We start from the raw sequence: 26,826 nt of genomic DNA, 5'->3' as shown, positions 1-26,826 counted from the left end.
ACCGCACAACAAAATATAAACATTTAAGAAACTAACAGTGCTCGCCAAATAAATGTATGTTAACATTTTAAAACGAAAACGGTGAATGTGTATTGATTTCTCCTAAGTTTTAAAAGCAGCATTGAACACGGTTCATCCAATCAGCGGCGTCGTCACATGTAGCCTGGATATAGTCCGTTAGGGTAAAAGTCACATGCACCTTTTTGTGTATATAAATGTTTTATGTGTGGAACAAAGTGTCATCTAACCGCCCTGTTAATTGTATGTTTAGTCATGAACAATAAAAAAAAAATTAAAAAAAATAAAAAGAAAAAACGTTAGCGTTTTCTACCTATGACGTCATCACGTAGGAAGTGCCCGGACTGAACCAGTAGGGCGGACCGAAATGGTACTCACACCGGACAAGTTAGTGTTGAAGAAGAAAGATGCAGCGCTAGCATTAAACAGAAGCAACATTGATATTTGCTTCCTTGGAAACAAAAAACAAAACACAACGGAGACTTTCCTTTCTCTTCTAACTATTTTTAGAAGCCATTCTTGCTTTTTTTGTGGTTCTAGTCGTGTCTCCTTGGCAACGCCAGTTGGACGAAGTTGGAACAAGTGTTTTTTTTCCCACTGCTGGAAAGAAAGTGGACATTCTTCCTCTGGGATTAACTGTTTTGGAAGTACTCTTGGACGGTGTTTATTTGTGTTTTTTCCTTTTTCTTATTCGCAAACGTGTTCCTGTTCGCATGGTGGAAAGTGGAACACCGCGAGACAATAGTGAGGAAAAGGGCTCGTGCGGGGGGGAGTCGATGCCCCGCGGCGCTTTGTCCCGGTGAGACGGTTGTGAAGCCACGACGTCATCGTTCGATTCTCATGTGGATGGAGAATTGATCCGTAAACGATACGCGAACCTGGATCCTTGTTCCAGCAGCAATGGATGTGACTCTGTCCGATCTCCTGGCCTCTTTCCTGGAGTCTCCCCTAGTGGTCTGGGTGAGTGAAAGTTGTGCTAATGTTTTGTTTTTACGACCGCCTTGAGTGCATTGAAAACACTATTTATTTCGAAGTGGATTAAACTCGTTATATACAAACGTCTTCCAACAGTAAAAAAAAAAAAAAAAAAAGAAGTTTTATTTACTTTAGATTTAAGCAAACAGTGTAGTAGGTGCAAGAGAAACACCTGCCTTGAACATGCAGGTTGCCCCTTGACACAGAAAGCTTCTTGGACTTTATGGTACCTAGTGATCAAATAAGATTATTGTCTTTGGTTAGCATTCTTTACCAGCGAGGCAGTGGCATGGGTTTGTATTTTCACATCAGAACCTATAACGTGGCCCTGTTTGTTTTGAGTGCATACGTTTGGGGAGTTAACCCCCACAAGCAGGAAGCAGGTTTGAATAGCCTTGTAAGGTAAGGTAAGGTAGGTTAAAACTTTATTAATTGTTTTTTTCCAATAGCCACAGAAAATACAGCAATTTTTCATGAAAAATAAAAAATAAATCAAAATAAAATAAGAACAAGAACATAAAGAGAAAAGAACAAGATGACACAATCTAAGTCCAAACATAAAGATAAAGAACATAGATCAAAGAAAAACAACAAAGAAAAAGGATACAAAGACTAACATAGAACTGAACATCCAGATTCTTTCACTCCACTCCTGCCCCCGAACTCAGAATTGTACAATTTAATAGCCCGAGAAATGAATGAGTCCTTGAGTCTATTTGTTTTGCATTTATTTATATTTATTTATATTTATTTGTTTTGTTGTCAGGTGGAAGCATTAACCACTTAACCTCTTTTACCTTATTTGGCGTTAACTAGGAATTCTTAATTCCCTCCAATTTCCAACAATACATGTGTATTATAAGGATTTATTTGGGTCACTGATTGCAATTGCATTGATGCTCCTGTCACATCTGTTTCTTCTAACGTTTCAAAACTATAAAGAGGTTAATTGATGTGTCTTAATTGAAAATATGTGTAGGTGTGTTTTTGTGAAAACACAGATAAATTCCATGATATACTTTAAAATATGTAAGTTAATTAACTGGATTAGATTATTATATATGTATGAACAAAGCAGTGGAAAAGTAATAAAGATTACTAGTAGAAAAACATTTCGTGCCACATAAGCGCCATTCTCATCTTGACATGTGAACACATGTGACATGTGAAGACTTTAAGGGAACTGGAGGTTTATTTTTTTAAAGATTTGAATTTTATTTTATTTTGATTTAACTGGCTCAGGAATATGGAGTCAGTAATAGTTAAGTAGGAATAGGTACCGGTCGGGGAATTGATCACTGATAAATAGCCTCACCATAAATGGCTCTGAAAGTAAGAACCAGAATTTTAAAATTGAACCTGAAAGAAACTGGGAAGCAGTGAAGAGTTTTAAGGATCGGGAAACTGTGAGTTCTCCTACTAGAGCAAGTCCGAATTCTTGCTGCAGAGTTTTGTATTAACTACAGATGAGACAGCTCCTTCTTGTTTAGACTATTGTAACCGTTTATTTTCGTGTCTAAAGTAGAGCAGACATACGCATGGATTACAAGCTCAAGATTGTGTTGTGACATCATTTTCCTATGTTTAGAGATTTTTCTCAGTTGATAGACGTAAGTAAAGGTAATTTGGTTATGAATGAGAACATGTTGAATCTGACAATAAAAGTTACTTTATTTTAAATTATAAAATTACATCTGTTTTCTTCCAGGTACGGACACTGGGACCCCTGGGTCCAGGTTGTGACGATGAGCGCTCAGAGGAGCGGGTGAACATGTTTATGGAGCTTGTGGATGGCGTGTTCCTGCACAAGATCATGACACAGATGTATGTTGTATTTTTGACTTTTTTGTGTGTATCTACCTTTTGTTTCATCACTCAGTCTGTATCACGGCATCTGTGTGACCACATCCTGGCTTGTTAGTTTCAGGTTGTATGCGTCCTTCCTCTGCAGTTTTAAACATGATCACCATGGTAGTTGTGAGAAGCAGACAGTTTGTAGTGAAACCTGACACTGACTTATCCACACAGGACGGATCACGTTTACCTGAATATATTCCATGGAGCAGCTGCTCTAAAACAAGAATACATAAGATGACATGTGGCCACTTTTAGGCGTATGTTTAAACAAAAAAAAGGAAATAATTAATTAACCCTCATGACAATATATAGTTTTTCTGCAAAGGTCAAACGATTATTGCGCGTATCGATCTGGGATGAAGTCAATTTCCTCTCCTTCTTTAGAACTGCAAAACTAATCTGGAATGTATTGATGTCAGATGGCACATTGAAGTATTTCCTTCACCAAACTTGCTAAAAAAAACAACCAAAGAACATAAATATTGTTGAATACCTGCACATGGCAGCATCTAGAGGCTGGCTAGGATAAAAAATAAATGTGTCATTGCCTCATTCAAGCACTGAAGCAGTGCAGGGAATAAAAAATATTCAATGGGACACAGTTGTATAAAGTGCATAAAGGACGGGTCTTGAGCATGCATGTACTATACATATAGACTTTATTCGTGCTAAGCCCTCCTACCCCCTCACATGCCTGACATGGCTGTGTTTGATTTTATTGTCTACGACCACCATTTCATTGTTCTACTTCTGTATGTTGATTATGGGGATTCTCTGTGTTGTTGCATGAGAAAGTGGGTTACTGAAAAGAAGGTCATCATCTGTACTATACTACTTGCAAATCACTCTGTCAGAGCATCAGTCAACCATGAAATAGGATTAGATATGTGAAAGAATTGACCACAAATACAAATCGCATGGTAATTAATAGTACAAAATGTCACACACCGATTTTGGAATGACTTAATGTTCCCAAAATGGTTTTGGTCTGTGGTTTTTCTGAAGTTGTTAAAAGAATTTATAAATATAACAGTTTGTGTCCTGGGCTAACGGAGTTAAAAAGAAGCTTTCATTCAAAAAATGCTCATCAAACTTTAATGGGCGTCACTGTATACAAATCAGGAGTAAATGCTTCTTAAGCAAAAGGGTCTGCTTGTCTGGATATGTGGGTGGGTGAGTGTGTGCGTCTGTTGCTTTTCTTAAACGGGCTGTTATTACATCACCCTGAGTGCTCATTTAAGGTGTGTGTATCTCCATAGTGATCCCAGCCAGACCAATCAAAGACTGAACACGAATGTCCACAATGACGCTTCGCTCCGCCTTCACAACCTCATTGTCCTCCTAAGACATATCAAGATCTACTATCTGGTAAGAAGTTCTGATGATGTGCTCCAAAATACATTAACATATTTGTTGTCCACATAGTATTTTTTTTTGCACACACACACACACACACACACACACACACACACACACACACACACACACACACACACACACACACACACAAAAATCAAACACGAAAAACACACCCACTGCATAAATTGTAAACTAGGTCATTCAGGGCAGTTTGGGGTTAATCTCATGGTTAATCTTTGGCCAGTCAACATCCTTGCTTTAAAACAAACACAGCTACACACAAACCCCTCACATTGACTCATTATCAACACATGACTTAAACATTCAGATATTTTATTTTTTAATTATTTAAGTCAAAAGGAACAAAATGTAGCCTCAACTATACATAAAATTACTGAGAGAAATATAGTAAAAAATATATATAAAAACAAAATATGACCGGTTTCAGCTTGGGTTGGCTTCTACTACGTTAGAAGTTTAGAACTAACTGATTGTATCTGATGTTTATGATCAAGCTATTTTTTTCTTATCTTTTCTTACTGGCTGTAGAACTCCAGGATAAGCATAAGCTTCACTTTTTTACTTGCACGGCCACTAGACCCTAATTCATTTCTTCACAGTGTTTTTAATATCATCTCTTGTCCACTATCTTAAACCTTTTTTTATCATCTTCTTGCTTTCTTATGTTTATACGTACTTTATAATGTGTGGTCCCTCAACCACAAACCTCCTCTTCGGAATAGGCTCATTTCTACCTTGAATTCTATTTTAATATTTTGTAAAAGGCACTAAGAGCTGGATCAGATAAAATACCTTTGGTTTCAAAATGATTGTGAATAACTGGCTTAAAGTTTCCCCCTCAGACATTGTGAGTCAGCACTCCAACTTGCCCCTCCTTTGTTACCGAGGGAACAACAGAACAATAGGCTACATCCAATGGGATGTCCGCTGCCCTACTTTAGTCACAGATGCAAGCTCCCAAATAATATCTGACTTATGTTGTACTGATAAATTATCTTGAACATGTTTCTGGGGTCAGTTCTGGCACTGTATACCTTGACCGTGCGAATGGCAGCAACCAAAACATCTTTAATCACTTTTCTGCGTAGGAAGCTCTTAAAAGTCCAGCAGTGATTCCAGGTGTGAATCACATGGAACACTAGTGGAGAGATCATAAAGCTATAGTTGTGAATCTGAATTGCTTTTTTGTGTTTTTTTTCAGTAGATGCTTCTAATAAAACTCAATTAGAGTTACAGCAATCAATTTACTTGGTATTACGGGTATTGATTCCAAAAGATGTAATTTAAGGGCACCGATAATCTTGTCCATTTCATGTATAAAATAATTGTAGAGTTTGACTTTGAAGGGCTTACAGGAAAGATGTGAGCTAGCTTTGAATATTGTCTCAAGTCCATGTTGTCTAGAACTATTATACAAATGGACAATTAGCTTTGAGCTATTCATTGTTAAAAAAAAAAAAAAAGAGTAAATGTTTTAATCTGATTTGGACTTTTCCCAAAATGTTGAAACGGAAGCCAGCTAGAGCTTGGTGTCATCTGGCTCTCAATTTTTAAATCTCTATTTATTGGTCATGAATCGGTTTGTGTCAAGTGTGTAAATGGGTCACTGTTGCAAAACACATTGATAAGTTCATAGTGATGTGTTCCACTGGTGAAGTGGTTGCAGTGCAATGTCGATAAATACAAAGCTGCACTGACACACCTACTTTTATTGTTTGTTGTTTATTGTCATTTATTTTTTTTTTTGCAACTAATGATATAGTAGTATAATTAAATATTTTAACAGCTTCTGACCCTCACTGAATTAAGTCTTTATTTAATGACTCAACCCATTCACTATTAGAATCTTTTTCCCTTGAATATTTAATTAAACTTTGAAATGAATGAATTTGGGTTTTTGACTCTGCAAATGTCTTGCTTTAACCTAGCATCCAGCTACAGACATGTTTTATTCATTCCATACATTAAGGAATGTTGGAATAATTAGAAGGCTGGTTAAAAACGGATCATATTACTTCCAGGTCTAAAGGAAACTGTATCTCTTTGCACTGAAGCTCAGGTCCGGTTGAGCTGGTGTTTCTGGCTTAAAACTGGGAATGAAACCCCTGGGATCTAACACAATCCAGGTTCTACGAATATTGTTAAGACCTCTAACAGAGCTTTGCTATTGATTAATCTTGAGGCTCTGCCTTGTCTCTGAGAAAGTTTAATTAACTCGCAACTAACCTTGGTTTTATTATTAAGTAAGTAAGTAAGTAATTATTATTTGTAAAGCATCTTTCACAGACCAGGGACACAAGGGGCTTATACAACAAAACAATACAGTTAAAATACATACTTTAAAAGGCCAAGACAACATGGTGACACAAACAACAGCCCAATGAAAATGCCTCCACCAATAAATAGGCCTTGAGATGCTTCTTGAAGAAGTCAATAGACTTGATCCGAAGCTACTGAGCAAAGACCTGGAAGGATCTTTCTCCTCTGGTCCGGAAGTGTGTTCAAGGAACCATTAGAAGATTCTGATCCACAGACCTCAGAGCCCGGGCTGGGGTGTAAGGCTTAATCAGATCAGTGATGTAAGGTGGAGCCTAACCATTAATAGCTCTGAAAGTAAGAACCAGAATTTAAAAATGGATCCTGAAAGAAACTGGCAGCAAATGCAGAGTTTTAAGGAGATGTGAGTTCTCCTACAAGAGCTGGTCTTAATTCTCGCAGCAGAGTTTTGTATTAATTGCAGACAGCTCCTTCTTGTTTAGACACAAAAATAAACAATTACAAAAGTTCCACACTTGCATACCTAAATGCATTGGGGAAAAACAACCTACAGATAGGAAGAGGTTTACCGCTTTGGTAACCCAGGGGCAGATTACATCAAACACTCTTATAAAGAGCTTACACGGAAGGACGTTGGATGAGCAAGAAGAGGGTTTCATCTTGGTCACGAGTGCCGAGATCAGCTAGAGTCAAAGCCTTAAAGGAGGACCACAGGCTCAACGATGGCAAGGGTTCTACACAAAATGGGAGGGTATCAAACAAATCCGAAAAATTGTCTGCATTATCGGCAGAGATAACACGCCTCTGGTAGGACCTACACAGAATAGAAAGGACTTGAAGAACCCACCATGATCATCTGAGACTCAAAATAATTTAATTCTTGTGTCTAAATCACTTTGCAAGTGCAACTGTCCCTGTATACAACAGCCAGACACGGAGTTGATAAATTGAGTCTGTGGATGGCAACGGCAACGTCGGGGTCTTAATCTGGAAGTAACGCTGGAATTGGATGAAGAGACACTAAAGTTTAGAGGGTCAAGAACCCGCTGAATGTCCAACTGACGGCTGGAGGGCGTCACAGGAAGTTGAAGCCAACCGGCCTCCAAACTGTGTCACCAAGTGGCTGAAGTCAAGACCAGATCTCGGCTAGCATAATAAGCTCCCCTTTCGTCCTTGGCATTCTCCCTGGACACTCTGCTACCATACTCACAGTACCTAGCACTTGCATGGCTCTGAGGGAGAGCAGAAGTCCACAAGCTCTTCCTAGTCACACTTAAAGGGCTGGTAGTCTCACCCTGGCAATTTACATGAGCCAATGCGGGAACCTCAACAGAGGCTGCGTTTAACATGCACCATTCAGCATCAACAATCCAAACGAGTGAATAGTTTCAACTTGTTCAAGTAGCTGAGGTCCAAAAGAGGGCCTCCAGCCTCAGTCTTATTCAGAGCCAAGAAGTACTGAAATAAAAAGGCCATTATTGATTTGTGCATGTCATTATTTAATTATCAAACATTTTTGATTACTTTTACCTTTGTTTCTTTTAATAAGTCAAAGGTGGGAGGGTTTAACAAGAGCGTTTGCTCTTCACTGGTGCTCTTCGTTGGTGTTATATTATTTTTTTGCCTTATTGACTCTCCGTTCTTTTTGGGTTACAGGAGACTCTGCAACAACTAATTGTCATGCCCCTTCCAAACATCCTTTGCATCGCTATGGATCCAATATCAGGTGAGTCTGGCATCAAACTTTATAATGTCAACAATTCACTCAAAAAATATTGCAGGAGTAAGTTTTGCATAGAGAAAAACAAAGCTTTAATTTAGTTTATTTTGTGTGCACTGAGAGTGTTTGTATGTGTTATTGTTATGTCGTACTTGCACTTCTTGTTAAGCTATTTGCCAGGTCAGTGTCAATCTACAGCTTGAATGAAATACATTGTGTTGCGTCTGAGAATCCAATGGTCACATTGAACTTTTTTTTGAAACGATACATTGACAAAATTAAATGTAAGTTATGTAATGCAAACCTTTCTAACACCATAAAAAACCTACTTGGTTCTAACTCATCCTTACCACAACTATGCTTTATAATATGACCTCTCTTCAAGTATAAACTCCCTTAAAAAGTGTGTAGTGTTGGAGCATTCCCCAGGACTGTAAATATCAAAAGTAAATCATTATCCATTCTCATGCTATTCCATTAAAATCATATACCAATCTTCGTATCTCCCTCCCCATCAAACTCAACAGCTCGCATTGCAATAGAACAATATGATTATGCTGAGCACAACATGCTTAAAAATATCAGTGTTCTAAACACTGAAGAATATATTTTATGTGTTTTAAAAAGTCGTGTTTAGCGAGAAATGTGATTATTTCCTTGAGTGTGTGTGCATTGTTAGGACCAATTGTGTTAATTTCTCAATTGTTTTTGCATAATTCATTTGAATCTAGCAGAAAAGTTTTGCACTTTCTCTATAATTAAACAATTTGTTTAATTAAACAATGTGTTTGTTTTTTTACATTTTCTTTTGATGCTTCAATTTTGATGTTTCACCGCACACCATTCCAATAGTTTTTCTTCATTCACCCCCAGCCACTAGCATGGAGGAATTGAAAAGGCTCTTGTTGTTGATTCTCGGCTGTGCTGTCCAGGTAAAACTCTCTCTTTCTATTTAGGGTAACGGCCTAGACTTCCATCCTGTCTGTCCTAGGAAGTGTGTTTTGTTACTGCAGACATTAATAGAGTGTACGGAATCTCATAAAGCTGCCTGTGAGTGGGGTAGTTCTTGTCTGATCCTCCCGTCTGCGATGATTCCATTCCGCTTTAATGCTCAGGAATGTCCTATCACTCGCCATTTCTCCTGATTTTCCTAAACGCTGCTTCGTTTGTCTCTTCCTCACACCATCCATTTTTTATTCTTTGCGCTTTTCTTTTTATCCCTACTGTGCTGGTTCTACTAGTTGTATAAGCCAGGAAGGCCAGAAGCCTGCAAGTAATGTGAGTCACTTAAAATGTACATTTACTAAACATAGTTGTTCTGTTCTTCTCTTCAACATATGTGTTGTTTATTGAGCAACATTGATCACATGCATCTTTGTTTTCACGTTAGTTAAATGTGTTTTTTTTGTGCTTAGTGTGAGCGCAAGGAGGAGATCATAGAGAAAATCAAGCTGCTGGACATTGAAACTCAGGCAGCTATTGTGTCCTACATTCAAGAGGTATTGTTTGTATTTTACCTTGTTCTACAAAACTAGGAAGCATGTAGGTTAATAATAACTGTACAGGCATTGATTTCCTGCATTTGCTCAAGTATCCTTTGTGTATCTTTTTTTATTGCAGCACTGACGTATTAAATAAAGATTAAATTAACATACTGTATATCACAAATTGTATTTAAAAATTGTATCTAAAGCAATTGTGTATATCGGTGATTATGTATTTATTATCAAATTATGTAATCAATTACATTTAAAAAGCACAAACAAAGTAAATGGAGAAAATCATAAATCCACCTACTAAGAATTACGAATACATAAGCCAAAAATAGGATGCAAGTACAAAAGTAACATACACTTACACATTGTCCTGCCGACAGACTTTTAGACAAATGCTCATCTGTAAATAATTACCTCAAGTTTGATTCTTTGTCAGGTAGACTGAGTGTGAAGAGAGTGCATTTTTACAATATATATCATATATGAATATAAACAATTTAAGGGAAAGGCCAGTTAGTTGTATTTGGGTGTTAAAATGTATTTGTTGTATTGGGTTGGTAGTGGTGCCAGCAATCATTTCCATTTTCCATAGCTGGTTCTGTTGTTTGTCACATAGATATGCTTGAAAATGTGTAGAACCATGATGTTCTAAATAAGAATGTATAAATAACCTTTACACTGGTAAACCGGGCCTAAAGACTAAAAATGGCAGTCATGTGAAAGTCTATATTCAGCTGCAACAATGATTAGTCACAAACATGGTCGTGTTGTTCTTTTTCCAATTGCCATGTCTTGTAGGTTACTCACAACCAGCTGAATGTTCTGGACTTTTCTTGGCTTGACGAAAAACCAGGATTGGCTCAAGAGGAGCTGGAGCCTTTGTCTCGAAGTATGGCCACATCTTTACGGCAGCTCATTGACCAGAGAGACAAGGCCAGCGAGGTACTGAGTGACAACCAGCCATATGGTTAAGTGTGAGGCAGATTTTATAAGTTGTAACAATTTTACTCTCTTCACATTTTCTTTTTAGATGATAGTTGATCTGACGCTAGAGCGTGACTATCTCTCCAGTCTGCATCCACAAGATGGAAAAATAAACAACCAAGAGCCAAGAAATATCTCCACTGGCATTGAGATTAATAACGGCATCCTAAATGGACCCAAATTGACCAAAGAGGAGAAGCAGCATTTGTCTGTGGAGCTAGCAGATACCAAGGCAAAGCTGCGAAGATACAGACAGGAATTGTGAGTTCAAATTGTTCCCTTCAAGAAATACTGTAATCGGACTAGTTCAGCAGAGAAACGTACAAAAAGTACATTTACCTGAAAATTAAGTTGAACTTAAGTTATCATAACCCTGACAGCAGTCTTCAAGGGGGGTGATACAAATCTAGCTCAGATCTAAATTTTAGCATAATCATATGAATCTCATATGCTACCCCTTACACATCCTGAGTCTCATTCTTCAAGCGTGATAAGAACATATGCATGTGTAATGTGTGAGATGCAGGAACATATTCGGGATTCTGGCATTCATCAATGGTTTAATAACTTCGATCTTGCCTAAGCTACTCACAAAACCTACACCTGCTCCTGAGCATGTGTAAAGTTTGTGTAAATTCAAGAATTCACTAAAATAATCTTTGTCACTATTGAAAATGCACATTTCAATTAATATTACACTTTGTTATGTGAATAATATGTTTTTTAAAACATGATTTAAAAATGACAAAAACAACATATAACCAATTTAGTTAAATTAGTTGATAATTAGCAGGTTTAAATTACATTTTTGTTCATGATTGTGAATTATCAATGTAAATATAATCAATAGATTTTTATTAAAGGTTTGTTGTTGAATATTCACTCTGGTAGTCACTGATCACGGCCAGTTGAACTTCCAAGAGCATCTTTAACTGCAGTGGTATGTATGTTAGGGATCTGAAAAGATTGTATATATTTATCGCCTGATTGTATAGCATCTATTTCCTTTCACAACTAACAGAAAAAAATTCAATATATATTTTTAACTCCACAGAAAAAATAACTCTTCTGAACTCTACTTCACCCAAAATAATTTCGATCTCTACCTCAGAGAAGTTACTTTGTATACAATTTCTAACTTTGCTTTTTTTTCGGTGTACCTTATAACTCTTAGTGTATGGCACACTTCACAAGTTTAAAATGAAATTATCTCATTTAATAAACAATCACGAAAACGAGAGTGTAAGCAGCTACTATGACGGTAATATATCCTAACAATTTTTTTCTCAGGACACTTTTTTCTTTTTATCAGTTTGTTACTTATAACTGCATTCCACATCTGCATTTTCATTAATAATGTATTCATTTGTGATGTTAAACCTTGTTCTGTGATCTTCCTCTATCTAAATCTAGCCCTCAACATTATTTACAATGTTTTTTTTCTTTGTACGAGTTGGATAGCGAGCAGTCTCTCTTACTGGTTTTGATATTTTAGTTTGATGTAAAAAAAATATGTTAAGCACAACAAAAAAAATTCTACAAATGAATACAAAAAGTCACATCGTCAGGCTGTACTGTATATCCTATGGGTTTTTTGATGCATACATGTCTGTGTATCCACATGAATGTTGGATGCAGGGAGGAGAAGGTAGAGCAGCTGATGGACTCAAAACATGAGAAGGAGAATCTCGATCAGGAGCTGCAGCGTTTAAAACAAGAGGTGGGTTAGTTACTTTGCCCAGTATGATCCTTTTTATGTCGTTGTGTTTGTTTGGTGATACAATATGTTTTCTCCTAAGAACCAAGCCCTGTCATGTGAGGCACGCTCAGTTCGATTGTATCGAGATGAAGTGGACTCTCTTAGAGAAAAAGCTTCACGTGTCGACCGACTAGAAACTGAACTGACCAGATGTAAAGATAAACTCAATGATGTCCATTTCTACAAGAGCAGAGTTAAGGTAAGACAACACAGATGCAGTGTAACACTTTTTTTTTATTGTTTTAACTAATCATCCAAGTCTTTTTTACACAATTCTTCCTAGTTATTGAAAACATACATTTATTTCTTAATAAGCATGCCCAACAGTTATTAAGAAAAGTAGTTTAAAAGTAAACCACTACTACTACTACTAAGTAATTAATTATGTTCACCTGTTGTCCTAATGGTCTTCAAATACAAAAAGGAAGCAGATGCATTTCAAGTTAAGAAAAACAGAACCTGCAAGTGAGATTCATCTGAACATGTACATTTTCCCCAATCAGGAACTTCGTGAGGATAATATCACTCTCATGGAGACCAAGGTCCTGTTGGATGAGCAACTTGCAGCCTCCAGAGGACGCTCTGATAAACTTCACACACTGGAAAAAGATAACCTTCTTTTACAAGCGAAAGTACAGGACCTGGAAATGGTACAGTCTCTATCTTGATTTCTCACATACACCTAGAGGTTTTTTAGGCAATAATCCATTTGTGTGTTTGAATGGTATCACAGGATTCATTTTTTAAACCACTTCTTGGTGCTATTTCTCTTCATTTTCATTATTGTTTTAAGTTATCATTAGACTCAAGTTTTTATGTGCTTACTATCCTGTTAGTCGCAGACTTGTTTTGTTGTTTGACTTTATTTAAATAAGTACAAAGTAGTTTTTGTATTACTATGGAAGTATAATTTGTTTTATTTTTTACCCTTTTCTAGGAAAGGGAGAGCGAGCGTCAGAGGCTGGAAGAGCTTGTAGAGGAAAACATGTTGTTGGAGATTGGTCACAAACAGAGCATGAATGAATCGGCACATCTAGGATGGGAGCTTGAACAGTTGTCGAAAAGTCATGATGTTGCAAACACCGGAAGTAAGAAAAACATTTTTGTTTTTTTTCTTTGTGGAATTGTTTTTGATATTGTTGTTTTTCAATAATTCTTTCTTGAATTTTGTCTGTTGCAGCTCAAAAGTCCCTGGTCCACGAGCTAAATGAGTGTGTTACCAGTCGAGTGCTTAAGTTGGAAAAAGAAAACCAGGAACTGCAGTCCTCAATTGAGAAACTAAAAGAGGAAAATCACCAACTTCAGGAGCAGCAGCTTCGTACACATGAGTTGGAGAGAGAGAAACATAGTTCAATCAAGAAGGTGGGAAACTTGTCTTACTTGGTGCAGGAAAGGCATTTGTTTTGTTATGCTACACCACAATCAACGACAAAAAGCAGCAGCGATTGTAAAATGCAAATGTTTAAATGTATGCCTCCTTTTAAATCTAAAAGTTGATTATTTAACAGTTAACAATTTATGTTATAGTTGGAGCACCTCCAAAGTCTGTTAGACCAAGAGAGACAAACCTTGCAGGACATGGAATCTCTTGGAGAGGATATTTTAAAAGAAAAACAAATTTTGGACAGAGATATGCAAACACTAAGAGCAGAAAAAGACAAACAGGTGATAACACGTTCTCAAATTCCTTTCATTAAGCAGAAATAAAATGTAACCTTTCTTTCATTCCTCTCAGATCTCTACGTTGGAAAGTGAAAAGTTGCACCTGTCTGAGGCTGTGATGTCTCTACGCGAGCGTGCACAGTCAAACAGTGAAGTCCGAGTCCGTGAGGTTGAAGCAGAGAATCGTTCCCTCAGCCAGAACTTAACTGAAACAGGCTCCCGACTTGCCAGACTAGAAACTCAGCTCAAACTGGCAAATGAAGAAATGGGAAAGTTGAGAGACCGGGCAGGGAGGTGTGATGAAGCAGAGAGAGAAGTGGGCAGACTGGAGAGACACAGAGAAACTCTAAAAAGAGAGGTAATGATGCTTCCATTTTTTTATACGCTGGTGTTCTGACAACAAATCATACATTATCTTCAAGGTGGAATCACTGCAAAGTTGCAACAAAAGGACGGAAAGTCTGGAGAAGCAACTATCATCTCTGGAACAGGAAGTGCACAGACTGAAGCGGGAGGCGGAGGTTTCGGAGGAAAGTCTCCACAAGCATGTAGCTGAGACAGAACGACTATCGAAAGAAAACATGGATCTTTGCTCCTCTCTGGATACACAGCGCTCCCTGTCTTGCCATATAACAAGCCAGCAGGAGGAGTACAAGAAGCTTCAGAGGGAAATGCAAGAGACTGAGAGCAGGCTGGAAGAGGTTAAAAGGGAAGCACTTGGAGAGCGGAAGAAGGTAGAAAGAATGGAGATGAATGTTACTGCTCTAAACCAGGAGAAGCAACAGTTGGAGAAGGAGATGCATAGAAGCAAGAGCGAGCAGGTTGAGATGGAAAAGGAAAGGCAGGAGATGCAGAGTAGTATAGAGGAATTTAAAAAAGTAACGGGGGAACTGAGTAAGGAGCGACAGAGGAGAGAAGAAGGTGATTGTGAGAGGAAAAAGTTACTGCTAGAGCTAAATCAGTCAGAGAAGGCTCGAAAGCACACTGAAAAGGAGAGCTTGAAGATCAGAACTTTACTGGAAGGCAGGGTGACAGAAGTGGAGGAGAAGGTCTCACAGTTGACTGCTGTGAAGAAAGAGCTGGCAAATTTAAATAAAGAGTCAGAGCGACTCAAGGAGGTGGCGATTAAAGCTAAGGAGCTGGAGAGAGACAACAAGGAACTTCAGAAACAAGCCACCATCAACAAAAGAATGATAGCTACATTAAGAGAGGTACACTTACCTTCAACTTCATTGAACGTTATATAACATGTTGTTAGAAGACACACTTGAAAAGACTAAACCTGAAACTTGTGTTTTATAGGATCTAGTATCTGCAAAGTTGACTGTTCAGCAGCAGAGTGTTGATTTGGAGGCACTCAATGATGAACTAGAGAAGGTTGGTTTGAACAAAGAGAAGCTGCTGCAACAGGAACACACACTGGAAGACAGGTGGCTGAAGAACAGGCGGCTGAAGAACAGGCTGGTTTTATTGCATGAGTAATTACTAATCTTCTGATCTCCATGTTTTTTAGCAAGTACAGGCTTTTGGAATCGAGACTTGATGAGACCGTGCAAAAGACTTTGAAGCTTAAGGAGGAGAAAATATCTAGCCTGGAGAGAAAACTTCAAGAGAGCCATACCCAAAATGGTGTCCTGCTCGCTGAACTAGCCAATGTAGGATGTTTTTAAATCTCTTAATTATGTCTCTCTCTCCCTCTTTTTTACACTTTAAGGATGTATTATTCATGCACCGTCTGCAAATGTGTTTCTCTTAGAGTGTATTATCCTTTTATTGATTTAATAGGACTAGGTAGTACAATTCCCTTTATTACTTTGATTCCCTTAATTCTCTTGGCTGTGGATGTGGTCAGCCATGTTGTTTTGCCTTGTTTGCTATGTGGGAGCACTAGTGTTGTTTACGTTTATATGCTACACCAACTACTGCCTTCCATGGTACAGTTTGTTCCACAATGATTAGCGACATCTTAGAGGACAACTGCAAAAGTTGTCTCGAATTATATTAATTATTATGTTCATGACTTGATTTATTTTTGTTTCAGATGAACAACAAAGTATCTGCCATGCACCAGCGACAAGAGGAAGGGCAACTCAAACTTCGGAAGCATTTAGGGGATGATCGAGGTCAACTTTCAGCCACTGCTGAGCTCCTTCGCATTAAAGACCGTCTAATAGATTTGGAGAAGGATGTAAGTTAAAGTTAGGTTCAAGACAGAAAGACAAAAATATATATTTTTTAAATTTACTTGATACATGGTTAAAGCCAGACACGATAAATATATTTGTCTAAATGGTGGTTTGCTTGAAGCTTGATGTATCCTATAATGATTCTTCCCCTCAAACGACATCTATGTTATATGACTTTTTTCTTTTAAACCAATGTATACCTGTATATTGAATGCTCGTTTTCTTCAGAACTCATCATTGCAGACTGAAAGGAGTTTGTTAAAGGACCAGGTGAAGCAGCTGGAAAACCAGAACACTGCTCTGAACAACCAGATAATGTCTCTTCAGGGCCACACCACATCCCTTCAGGAACAAAACTCAGTATTGCACACACAGACGGCAAAACTGCAGGTACCTCCTGAGAATTGTTACGGTCAGTTCATTATGTTTTAAGTGTATTTTGATAGTAACAATTTGTGCTAATCCTCTTCAGGTGGAGAGCTCCACACTGTCATCTGAGAGTGCTTCTTTAATGGCCCAGAATGCTGTGCTGCAGGGACAAGTCACAGCCTTAGAAACGGAGGTGGAGTCGTGGCAGCGACAGCGTGAAGAGGCGTGGCGGGGGCGTGAAAACGTTCTCAGTGACCACGAGCGTCTGTTGAATGTTCACGAGAGGCAAGCACATGAGTATGAGCAGCTAATCAGTCACCACACTGAACTGAAACGGAAGCAGAGAGGGCTGGAGAGTGAACACAAAACCCTTCATGGCCAGTATGTGTCCAGATTTAATAACTTGTCTTCAATTTATGAAACAAACTGCAACAACTCATTGACATGAAGTATATTTGTGTGTTTTAAATATCACTGGAATTCTCTTGTGCAGATATTGCTCTTTGCTGCAACAGAAACTAAAATGGGAGGAAGGTCAAAAAGAGAACAAGGACCTTCAGCAGGAGCATCAGAAGAATCGTCTCCTTCAGCAAGAGAATCTTCAGCTTAAGTTAGAGGTGGATAGGTAATTGATTAATAATATACTTTCAATTGTGAAATGTTCACTTGTTTTTGTTTAAACCAAAAATATATTTAACTGTGACTTCTAGTAGCTTTAAAGCTGGTGTGCATGACTTAAGATCTTGTGATTTTGCACTTTGAGTAACTGTACCCTCTTACTGCATAGAATCTTTGTTACACTTCGTCACAGGAATTGTGGACTGTCTACATTATGTGATAGTTTACGACAAAAAAATGTTTAGCTATCATGATAAAAAGGGGGTTGTGCACCCTTAGTACAAACACAATTTAGGATAAAATATGAACATCCTCAGCTTGGTGACTGGTATAATGTAGTTTTGTTTCTTAAAAATTGTTATGAATCAATTCTCTAGTTGATAGTAGTAAGTGGAACAGTTCAGGACCATGTTTAACAAGAAACTAGTGCCTGAGCAGACATGCACACACACAGAAATGTGTCAATTTAATTTCAAGGTCAAACATGTATGGATAATTGATTGTGTCATACAGTAATTGGAAAAAAAAAAGTAAGTAAGTAATTCTTATTTGTATAGCGCTTTTCCAGACCAGGGTCACAAAGCGCTTAAACAATCAAAAAGATATTTAATAAAGTATATACTTTAAAGGTCAAGATAAAAATAACACAACAGGAGTTCCAGAAAATCAAGGAAAAGCTGAAAAAGCTCACACCTAACAATAGTTACGGAGCCCCGGAGATGACATGGATAAATATCTTTTTCATCCTGATATAATCGTATCTCTAGGTACTCGTATCTCATGAAATTTACATCCAGTGTTATTTTGACACACTGGTTAACAATACTTATACCAATGAACCGTATATTGTCCAGTAATGATGGCAAAGTAGTTATATTTAATGACTTTATTTGCACCAAAATAAAAAAAAGTATATTACCAATGTCAATGTTCATAACTATAGTTCTTTAGTTTATATGACGCTTAACGTGGATTTAATAAGATACGAATATCACGAGATGCAAATATCTCAAGATAAAAAAAAAAAATCGATGTCACCTCTGGTACTCCGTAAATAATGGCCAGAGCTTGTTCGTCACATTTAAGTATATTTATAGTACATTTATAAAGTCTATCTAATTTAATTTAAACGTGAATTAAGTTTGTTCCCGGATCCTTCAGTTGAGATCATTCAGTTTGGTTTTGGAATGCATACTATTTAGGACTTTTTAATGCCTACAAACTAACTTACTTGTTTGTTTATTTTCAAAATGTTCATCTTCCAGATTTACCCAAAGCCAGTCCCAGCAGTCAGAACAAAACGAGGGCCTCCAGCAGCGGATAAATGACCTTAAAAGCTCATATAGTGCTGCCCAGCTCGAAGTGAATCGTTGGATGACTAGATATGACACTCTGACAGAGCAACACCAGGGTCTGGACTTGACCATGACAAAGTTGGACAACCACTGTGAAGTAAGTCATTTGATTTTTTTGTTTGGATTTAATTACTAGCACACCCTCTTATGGAGCAGAGTGAACTGCTCATGATTAACGTTACCACATGCCTCAAATAACTATTGTCAAAATGTGTCTATTCAGCTTTTGAGTCGACTGAAAGGAAATCTAGAGGAGGAAAACCACCACCTCATGAGTCAGATCAACCTGCTTAGTCAGCAGAATCACACACTACTGGAGAGAAGCATGGAGAGCAAAGACCACTATCACCAAGAACAGAAACTCTACATGTAATGTCACACTCACCCTACACAAAGATTCATGTTCCACTGACTCACTCGGATCTTCTCCAATCTTGACCAGTAATGGTATCACATGTTTTTAATTCTCAGTGATAAACTGAATGCCCTTCGTCGCCAGAAAGAGAAACTGGAGGAGAAGATAATGGATCAGTACAAGTTCTACGAACCCACTCCAAAAAAGTACTTTTTTTAAACTTCTGATGTTTCGTAAATATTCACAACCATGTTGAATATTTCAAGAACCATTCATGTACAAAATCTGAACAACAGGAGGATATAATACATCAGTCAAGTGTCAAATAGATAAAAGTGTTTATCTCTCTTAAGGCGGAGTCTTTTTGCCAAACTCATCAAACCTCGAAAAGAGAGCAGCAGGGAGAGAGCATGTGACCCAGACAAGGATAGCGGGAAAGAGAAGGAACGGACAAAGAGTGCCCCAGACATCCCTCTGCCATCCCCGCCGCCATTCCTACCACCTGAGGACCCACCACCAGTACCGCCTAGACTGGGAAGTGACTCACAGGATCAAAATGGCCACACCCAGAATCAACAAACCAGCAGCCCCAATCCGGGGCCCCGCGGTGCAGCACTGACACCTGTCAGCAGAGGTAAAAGAAACTCGTATAGAAAAGAAGAAGATTTCTTATCGCTTTTTTTTTTTTTTTTTTTTTCATTCTCGAAGGATTTATTTGTTTTGTTTTTGTTGTGAAAACACAATTCCACATTTTTGTTGCTAATGTCCAACAACTAGTTGAAAACATGTATTGATATTATAAAAGTCATATTTTTTCTTTACTGCTGCTGTCACCATTTTCAGATCCTTTGTTTTTTTTAGATGTATTCCTGAGCAAAACACTTCATGGGTCAGCTAGGTGGTGTTGTAGAACAACATAACATCAACATAAAATCATCTTAAACAGAATGAGACACTGCAAAAATATACAATACTAGTGTTTTAACTTAAAAGAGTACAGAAATAAACATTTGTCGACTATCCTTCATTTTCACCATAGCTGACATGCATCTTGGCAGGGTCTTGATCTGGTGGTCCTTCATCCACACAAAGATTGACCCACCTGTTTGAGCATTGTTTTTTTTCCATCAGGACAATTCTCCATGCCAGAGTTGGGCAACATTGTCAGAATAGTAGGAATAATTATTTCAAGACTACAAACACTGCCATCATTTTTGACACCTTGGGTTAAGATGTATCTTTAGTGTCATGGGGGAGGGGGGGTTATTCTTTTTTTTTCCCAAAATATTAAAGGGTTAACAATGACAAAAAAGTGGAAATTCAACCTTAAATTCAAGTGCATTTATTCAGTGGTAAAATTATCTGAAGTTGCCTGACTTGTGATGGTCGACACACGTCTGCCTTCAATGGTGTGTTTATACTACTGTAGAAATGACCTTTTTAGGGTTACATTTTTGTTTAATTTTCAGTGTGAGAATATCCTTCTGCAATAAAAGGATCATTTATGTTTAATGCAGGGCTCATACAAGTCCTGTTCTTAAACTTTTTGGTATTTATCACACAATTTGGGTCAAAGTGATCCATCTTCCACTCAGGTATAATTTAACCATGGGCATTTACAGTTCTTCAATGTTTAATTGTTCACCACTATCCAATACATTATGAAATGTTTTTTTTTTCTTCCCATAATTTACTTATTTAATTTATTTCCCAAATTTCTGCATTTTTCTCACCCCATCAGCATCTTGTGCTCCGAAGCGCTTTCTTTTTCTTCGTAGTAAGAGTCAAGAAAAGCTCGTTTCCCCCTCTTCTTCATCCTCCCCCCCTCCTGCCTCCAAGTCCTCCCAACCGCCCCTTTCTCTGAGCAGACGACTTCGGTTCTGGTCTTCCACTGACGTCTCATTTGAGAACACGACCGTCCAGCCGATCACAGCCGACGGAATTTTCTAACAACCTTCTCCTCTTTATTCACTACATGATCATCTCTATCAGTCCCTCCCCAGCTTTGTTAAATCACTCACACAAACCCACACACGCACACGAAACCGCAGTGCTTTTTATACACAACAATGATCAAAACAGATGCAGATGGCTGTTTTCATCAAGATTTGTTACTAGTAAGTAAAGTGTTGCATCATCATTTTAATATATGTGCACATTTTGTTTCCCAGTACAGCAAGCTTTCCTGCATTCACCTGCACTATGTTCAACACTGGTTGTGTGTGTGTGTGTGTCATATACTTTTGTGTATTTGAAACTGAGTGAGATTAAGATGATCACCCTGAGGAATCATTCTGAGACTGTTGCCTTTTGATCTTATTTCGATTGTCTGTTTATTCATTTTGTTCACTAGGATTCTTTAATTAAGTAAGAACTGTTAACTATTCTCCGCCATTGGTTGTGTAGAACCTGCGTTATCAGAACCAGGCAAGTATAAAAACTGCTATAGCTTCGAGGTCACCAATTCAATCTCATCTGCAGATGTGTCAACTGTCCCTCGGCAAGACACCCTGAAAGTTCAGCTGTTGTTGCAGCCATCTTCAGTCTTTTGTTCGAGCGATTGAATGTGCAGCCCTAACTTAGCATTCGTTTAATAAAGTTTTACCTTACCTTACCTTACCTCTGAGGCACAACACAAATACTTGAGCCGGGACTGAACCGACAACCTCTTACTGCTCTACTATTACAGACTTAATGACTGTAGATCAAAATGAACATAACAAATTATGAAACATCTCAATTGTGTATTTTGTGCCCAGAATTTATTTTTCCTGATATTTTATTTGTGTTAAGATCTTTATCTGTGGCATTGCACATATTGGTTCTGCACGTGTTATAGTCAGCCATCCTTGTCTTCTGCTCTGCCTGCTGCTTAAGACTTGTCACTCCCAAACACTCTCCAACTGTTCTGCCCGCACTTTCTGTTCTCACTATTGCTCAAAGATCCAAATGAAGGTCATAGACGAATGATGACCAACTTCTATGTTTGATTGACAGGTTTTAGGGATAAAAACCACAGTTTGTACCGAAGTAGAACTCCAGGGGGCAGCAACGACTGCGTTAACGTAGATGATTCAAAAGGTAGGAGATGTTATTCAAAAATTAAACATTATATATAACATTTGAGCTGTTTTTTTGTTTTTTTCAGAACAAAATGTCCTGAGCTCCACCCCGAATCACCACATGTCTTCACTGGGTTTAAGCAACGTCTCGGGCTCTAAACAAGGTCATAGACCCAGAGGTGGGTATATTCTGGAATATTTCTCTACTAAATATTGACAGGAAACATTGTGGCTAACTAGACTCTTTTGTTTTTTTTTAAAGGTTTTTTGTTTGACGAGGATGTTCATGACTCAGTCTTTGGTCACCATGGAAACAATGGAGCTCGTCCAGGATCAGCAGAATACACTTGCAACACTTCTAGCTCTAACTCGCCTGTTAACTACAGAGGTAATGTGACATCACTAGCCTTTGTGGCTGGGATCGACATATTCTTTAACATCATACATTTTATATAAAGGGACATTTTAGAGTACTCAATTACACTGTACTATACAGGGATAAAAAGAACGAATGAAAAAATGGGTTTTTAAAAATAAGTTTTTAACAAGATACAAATTAAAGAATATGACTTAATACAGTGATATATTATCATTAGTCTCTAGTGTTTAAAGCTTTTTGTTGTGTATTTTCGGCTTTTTGGAAAACTCTGCTTTCTAACAAAAACATTAAGCACGAATGTTTTCAATAATCCAACGTTGATTATATAAAAATTGTAAAATAAAAACAAATTAATAATGTATATATTTCTTTTAAATGTATAAAAACTGCAAATAACTATTTCTGTGAATAACATTTACTTAAAAAAATTATTTTATCTTGAAACCTTTTTTTCCTTGACCTTTGGACTTTTCTAGATGCACCAGATTGTCCAATACGATCAGGAAGCCTCTCTAGCGATGATGCCCTGGGGTTGACCCAGTGGCAGCTTAAACTCTCCCGAAGCGCCACTCTTCCGTACGACCACGCACCGCAGAGGGCCCAACCACATCTCAGTGGCGCTCCCAGGACTAAAACCAGATCTTCTTCACCCGGAAGTGAAATGGTGACACTGGAGCAGTTTCTTCAAGAGAGCAATATAAAGTCCCCCCCAATGGTAAGCCAAAGTTTAATAGATGTCGTCCAACTGTGTCATGCTTTATGTCAGGGGTCACCAACTTTTTTGCAACTGAGACTTACTCTGAGGACGCCGGGTGACTTTAAGGGCTACCATCAGTTTGTTACACACTTTTGAAATGACTTAATATACATTATTATGGTTGAATTATATTCCTCTTATATGTAAGTAAGTATCACATTCTTGGTAATTATTAGAGAATCATGAAGGAGACACACAATCAAGCATAGTAAAATGGTTGTTAAATATAAAAAAAAAAATTTTTGAAAAGGCCCATGGCGCGCTACTCATTTGGTGTCTGTGGGCTACTTCTTGCCCACGGGCCCCACATTGGTGACCCCTGCTTTATATCAACCAACAGTTGTCTCACCTTGAACTCCTTGTTTCCGTTAGGTGTCAACAGGAAGCAGAGAGGACTTGACAACTGACTACTTCTCAAGAGGACACGTCTCCCAAGCCACTATGGGCACCCCTACCAGCTATGTCACGCCGACCATTCAACCATCCAATCAAAGGCCAGGACAAAGTGTGAAACCATCGCCTCGCCAGCCTGTTGGTCATTCGCCAGCATCGGGCCAGACAGTCACCCAGAGAGCTAACCAATCACTCAGTCGGACCTTCAGCCTTGCCTCGGCAGATTTACTTCGGTCAAACGGTCCCGACGGCTTCCATGGCCGTGAAGGCTCACCAGTCAAGTCTGACGTGGTGGTCCAGCGGCAGGGGGGATCAGCTAATGCAAAGGAGAGGCCGTTGTCTGCTCGTCTGCCGGCTTCGACCAATCTGTACACAGACGGGAGCTACTTGGCCTCTCCCATACATCATTCCAGCTCTCTCAATCTGCACCCAGGCAGAGAACAAGAGCCGGCCCCATCCTCGTATCACAGAGGAGAGGTCGCCATGGTAACACCAGTGAGGGCTGTGCCGACGAGTCGGATCGACAGTGGCATGGAACACAATGAGGGGTTACAAGAAGTGAGCTCAGGAGGTCAGTCCAACCTGAAGAAGGATGAGGAGAGGTGTAACTTGGTGGAGAGACCAAAAAGCACGCCAGCATCGCCCGACCCGAACAATGATCCACAGACGGTGTGGTACGAGTACGGCTGTGTGTGAGCCCTGACTGTGCTGAGAGGGTGTGGCCCAACACTGCAGTCTTCTGGGAGCACTTGCTAAAGTTTTAGGGGTCCAAAAACACTTGGTGTCATCCAGTTAAGCTTCAAATGTCTGCAGTCTAGGGTCGCACTCCCAAGTCTCCTCTGAAGACCAACCTTTCGGTGAAATGTGTTTGTGTTTTTAGCATTAGTTAGTTAATAGACTTCATTGAACCTCCACCTTCTTTACAGTCCTTAGTGAGTCAGCTGCTGCAGCATTTCTGTGTTACTCACTGAGGACTTTATAGACGGTGGAGGTTCAGTGAAGTCTTCCAGATGTTTGAATGTATTGTACCATGCATCTCCATCCACCAAAAAACACTGTCAAGGACCACAGAAGGGTGGCGAGAGGAAGTGTGTGAATGGAGGGGTTTATGGTGAAAGAGTAAAACGTTGGGGTGAGAGAGGGGTACTACACATACTTAAATCATCATGAAAATTATTTATGACCCCCCCCCCCCCCTTGGACATTTGATGACCTTTTGACCCCTGGTACCAGTCAAATTATGATGACCCCCTCCTCCTCCTATGCCCCACCCCCTGGTACAACAATTGTCATAATGATTGATGACATACAAGCGTCCCCTTAGCACTCTGGAATGTGTAACTTGAAACTTTAGAGAGTTGTTGTAAAGAAAAATCTCTTAACATTGTATCCTCGTAACACAGACATCTTCGAACAGGTCTCTACTGGAAGTGAAAAATAAATGGGCATCACAAGCTACTATACATTGTAAGTCAAGCCTCTTGTTCCGTTTTGTGTTTAGAGCATCCTTGAAGGACTGAGTTAGATTTTTACCAAAGTGATATGTGCTTACAGAGTACCAAATACAAGTTGAGGTCTTTTGGAAATAGAACTTTCTAACGTATTAAATTGTTTTCTCTCGTATCGAACATTTGAATCCACTTCTTTTTCCAAGGGTCTTATTCGCACATCTCTTAAATACATTTGATTCTCATTCAGGGTGCAAACTGAACAAAAACACTAATCTTGGCATCTAACTGTACACAACAAATAATAATACAACTTTACTGAATAAAAATATGGAGTTCCAAGTATTGAAACAAAAATATTCCTTAAGAGAGGATTATTTTAGATGTCTAGAAGTTAGAGACTACTATAATATATAAATATACCGAGAAGTAAGTGAATATTTTAAAATGTAACATCTGCAGTGTTACAATAACATCCTCAGAAAAGCGTATGAATGTTACGACAGTTGTAACAAGAATTGGAAGCTAACCTTTGGTGCAAGGAACTTGAAAATAGAAAAAGTAAAATTAAACTGTGTGTAGTGTCACTATATGGTGCTACCAAAAGTTAAACAAAAATTTAGAGTGAAATTACTGATCTACTAACAAAACCATCATGAACATAGTTTGGAATTTTAGAATTGGGCAGTGGTCAGTACCTGACATGAATTGAGTGAGCATAAGTGACTGATACAGGAAATTGTTTTTGTTCTAGGCTACAATAACTACACACCTGTTGTGCAATAATGACACAGCTGAGGTTAAACTAACTGTTAAAGATGAAATGAATTCTAACACATAAAACAAGTTCCATTAGGCTCATTTGTTGGGCAGAATTGAGTCATAGTGTAACACATGTCTCAGCAGGGGGGGATGGTAAGGACTGCAGCAACAGGCATCCCTCTATACTGTAAATTTTTACTTTTTACTTTTTGTAAATCTTATGTTAAAAGGTTAAAACACAACCCACATTGTATCATGAGATAAGAACTTAGGAAACCAATTTTTCATTTTTAGAGTTAAGTTTATCGACTTTATGGAAGTTAATTCCATGTAAAAGGAGAATTAATTGTTTGATAATAATTGATGAGTTTTAAATTGAAATACATTTTTTATGTGTTGGAATAATGATACTGTATTGGTTGAAAACTTGTTAAAGTTAATGTTTTTATAGTTGTTGCAAATAACAAAACATTGCGGGGGCAATGGGGCTGCAGCCGTCCGGGAACGGCCCCCAGTCTTTGAACTGTAGACCGTCCCCAACAGCCGCAGCCCACCTCCCCCCTGAGGGAAGTTTGGGGGGCCAGCAGTATTCCATGGGCGGTCCACGGTCTCTAAGGTGCCGAGGCCCCGCCCATCACACGTACTGACCCCCAGCCCCCGCCCCCACCCACCATGCAGCACCCAGGGGGACAGCAGCACTTGCATGGGCGGTACATGGTCACTACGGTAACATGGGTCCGCCCAATGCCTCCGCCGTCCCCCCAATGTGGCCCCGCCTAGTGTGCCCCCCCCCCCACACGGGAAGCCCCCAAAAGACCGACCAACCCGGCCACGAACCCCCAGGACCAAGGGCGGCAAACTCCCCGACCATGGCACATGCCACACAGGGCGGGTAGAGGACCACAGCCACCGCTGCAGCAGACACCCACCCCAAGACAGGCCCCCCACCACAGACCAGGTGAAGCCATCGGGGCCGGAAGGTCATCCAGAACACCCGGCCAGCCCCAGCCCCAC

General features: G+C 38.9%; 1 protein-coding gene across 2 annotated transcripts; it reads left to right on the top strand.

The window, feature by feature from the left end:
• Positions 1–410: 410 nt before the first annotated feature.
• Positions 411–25,230, top strand: ccdc88c (coiled-coil and HOOK domain protein 88C). 2 transcript variants are annotated; one of them, XM_087779378.1, is made up of 31 exons: positions 411–978; positions 2,702–2,817; positions 4,110–4,218; positions 8,164–8,233; positions 9,101–9,159; positions 9,643–9,726; positions 10,522–10,665; positions 10,754–10,968; positions 12,346–12,427; positions 12,507–12,665; positions 12,970–13,116; positions 13,404–13,554; positions 13,647–13,828; positions 13,994–14,131; positions 14,202–14,486; positions 14,551–15,339; positions 15,431–15,558; positions 15,642–15,783; positions 16,170–16,316; positions 16,543–16,704; positions 16,787–17,064; positions 17,177–17,308; positions 18,567–18,753; positions 18,880–19,025; positions 19,128–19,217; positions 19,365–19,645; positions 22,009–22,092; positions 22,160–22,252; positions 22,336–22,461; positions 22,929–23,167; positions 23,582–25,230. In XM_087779378.1, the coding sequence occupies exons 1-31, from the start codon at positions 919–921 to the stop codon at positions 24,296–24,298; spliced, it is 5,742 nt and encodes a 1,913-aa protein (XP_087635504.1). In that variant the 5' UTR covers positions 411–918; the 3' UTR covers positions 24,299–25,230. The 2 variants fall into 2 exon arrangements, 1 of the variants encoding a protein (XP_087635504.1); XR_015709258.1 differs by lacking the exons at positions 22,160–22,252; positions 22,336–22,461; positions 22,929–23,167; positions 23,582–25,230 and adding an exon at positions 20,753–21,128.
• Positions 25,231–26,826: the final 1,596 nt, after the last annotated feature.

Source organism: Callionymus lyra, chromosome 18, assembly GCF_982586985.1.
Source record: "Callionymus lyra chromosome 18, fCalLyr1.hap1.1, whole genome shotgun sequence".
Lineage (NCBI taxonomy): Eukaryota > Metazoa > Chordata > Actinopteri > Syngnathiformes > Callionymidae > Callionymus > Callionymus lyra.
The sequence above is the reverse complement of the archived record's forward strand: the minus strand, read 5'-3'. Positions and strand labels throughout refer to the sequence as shown.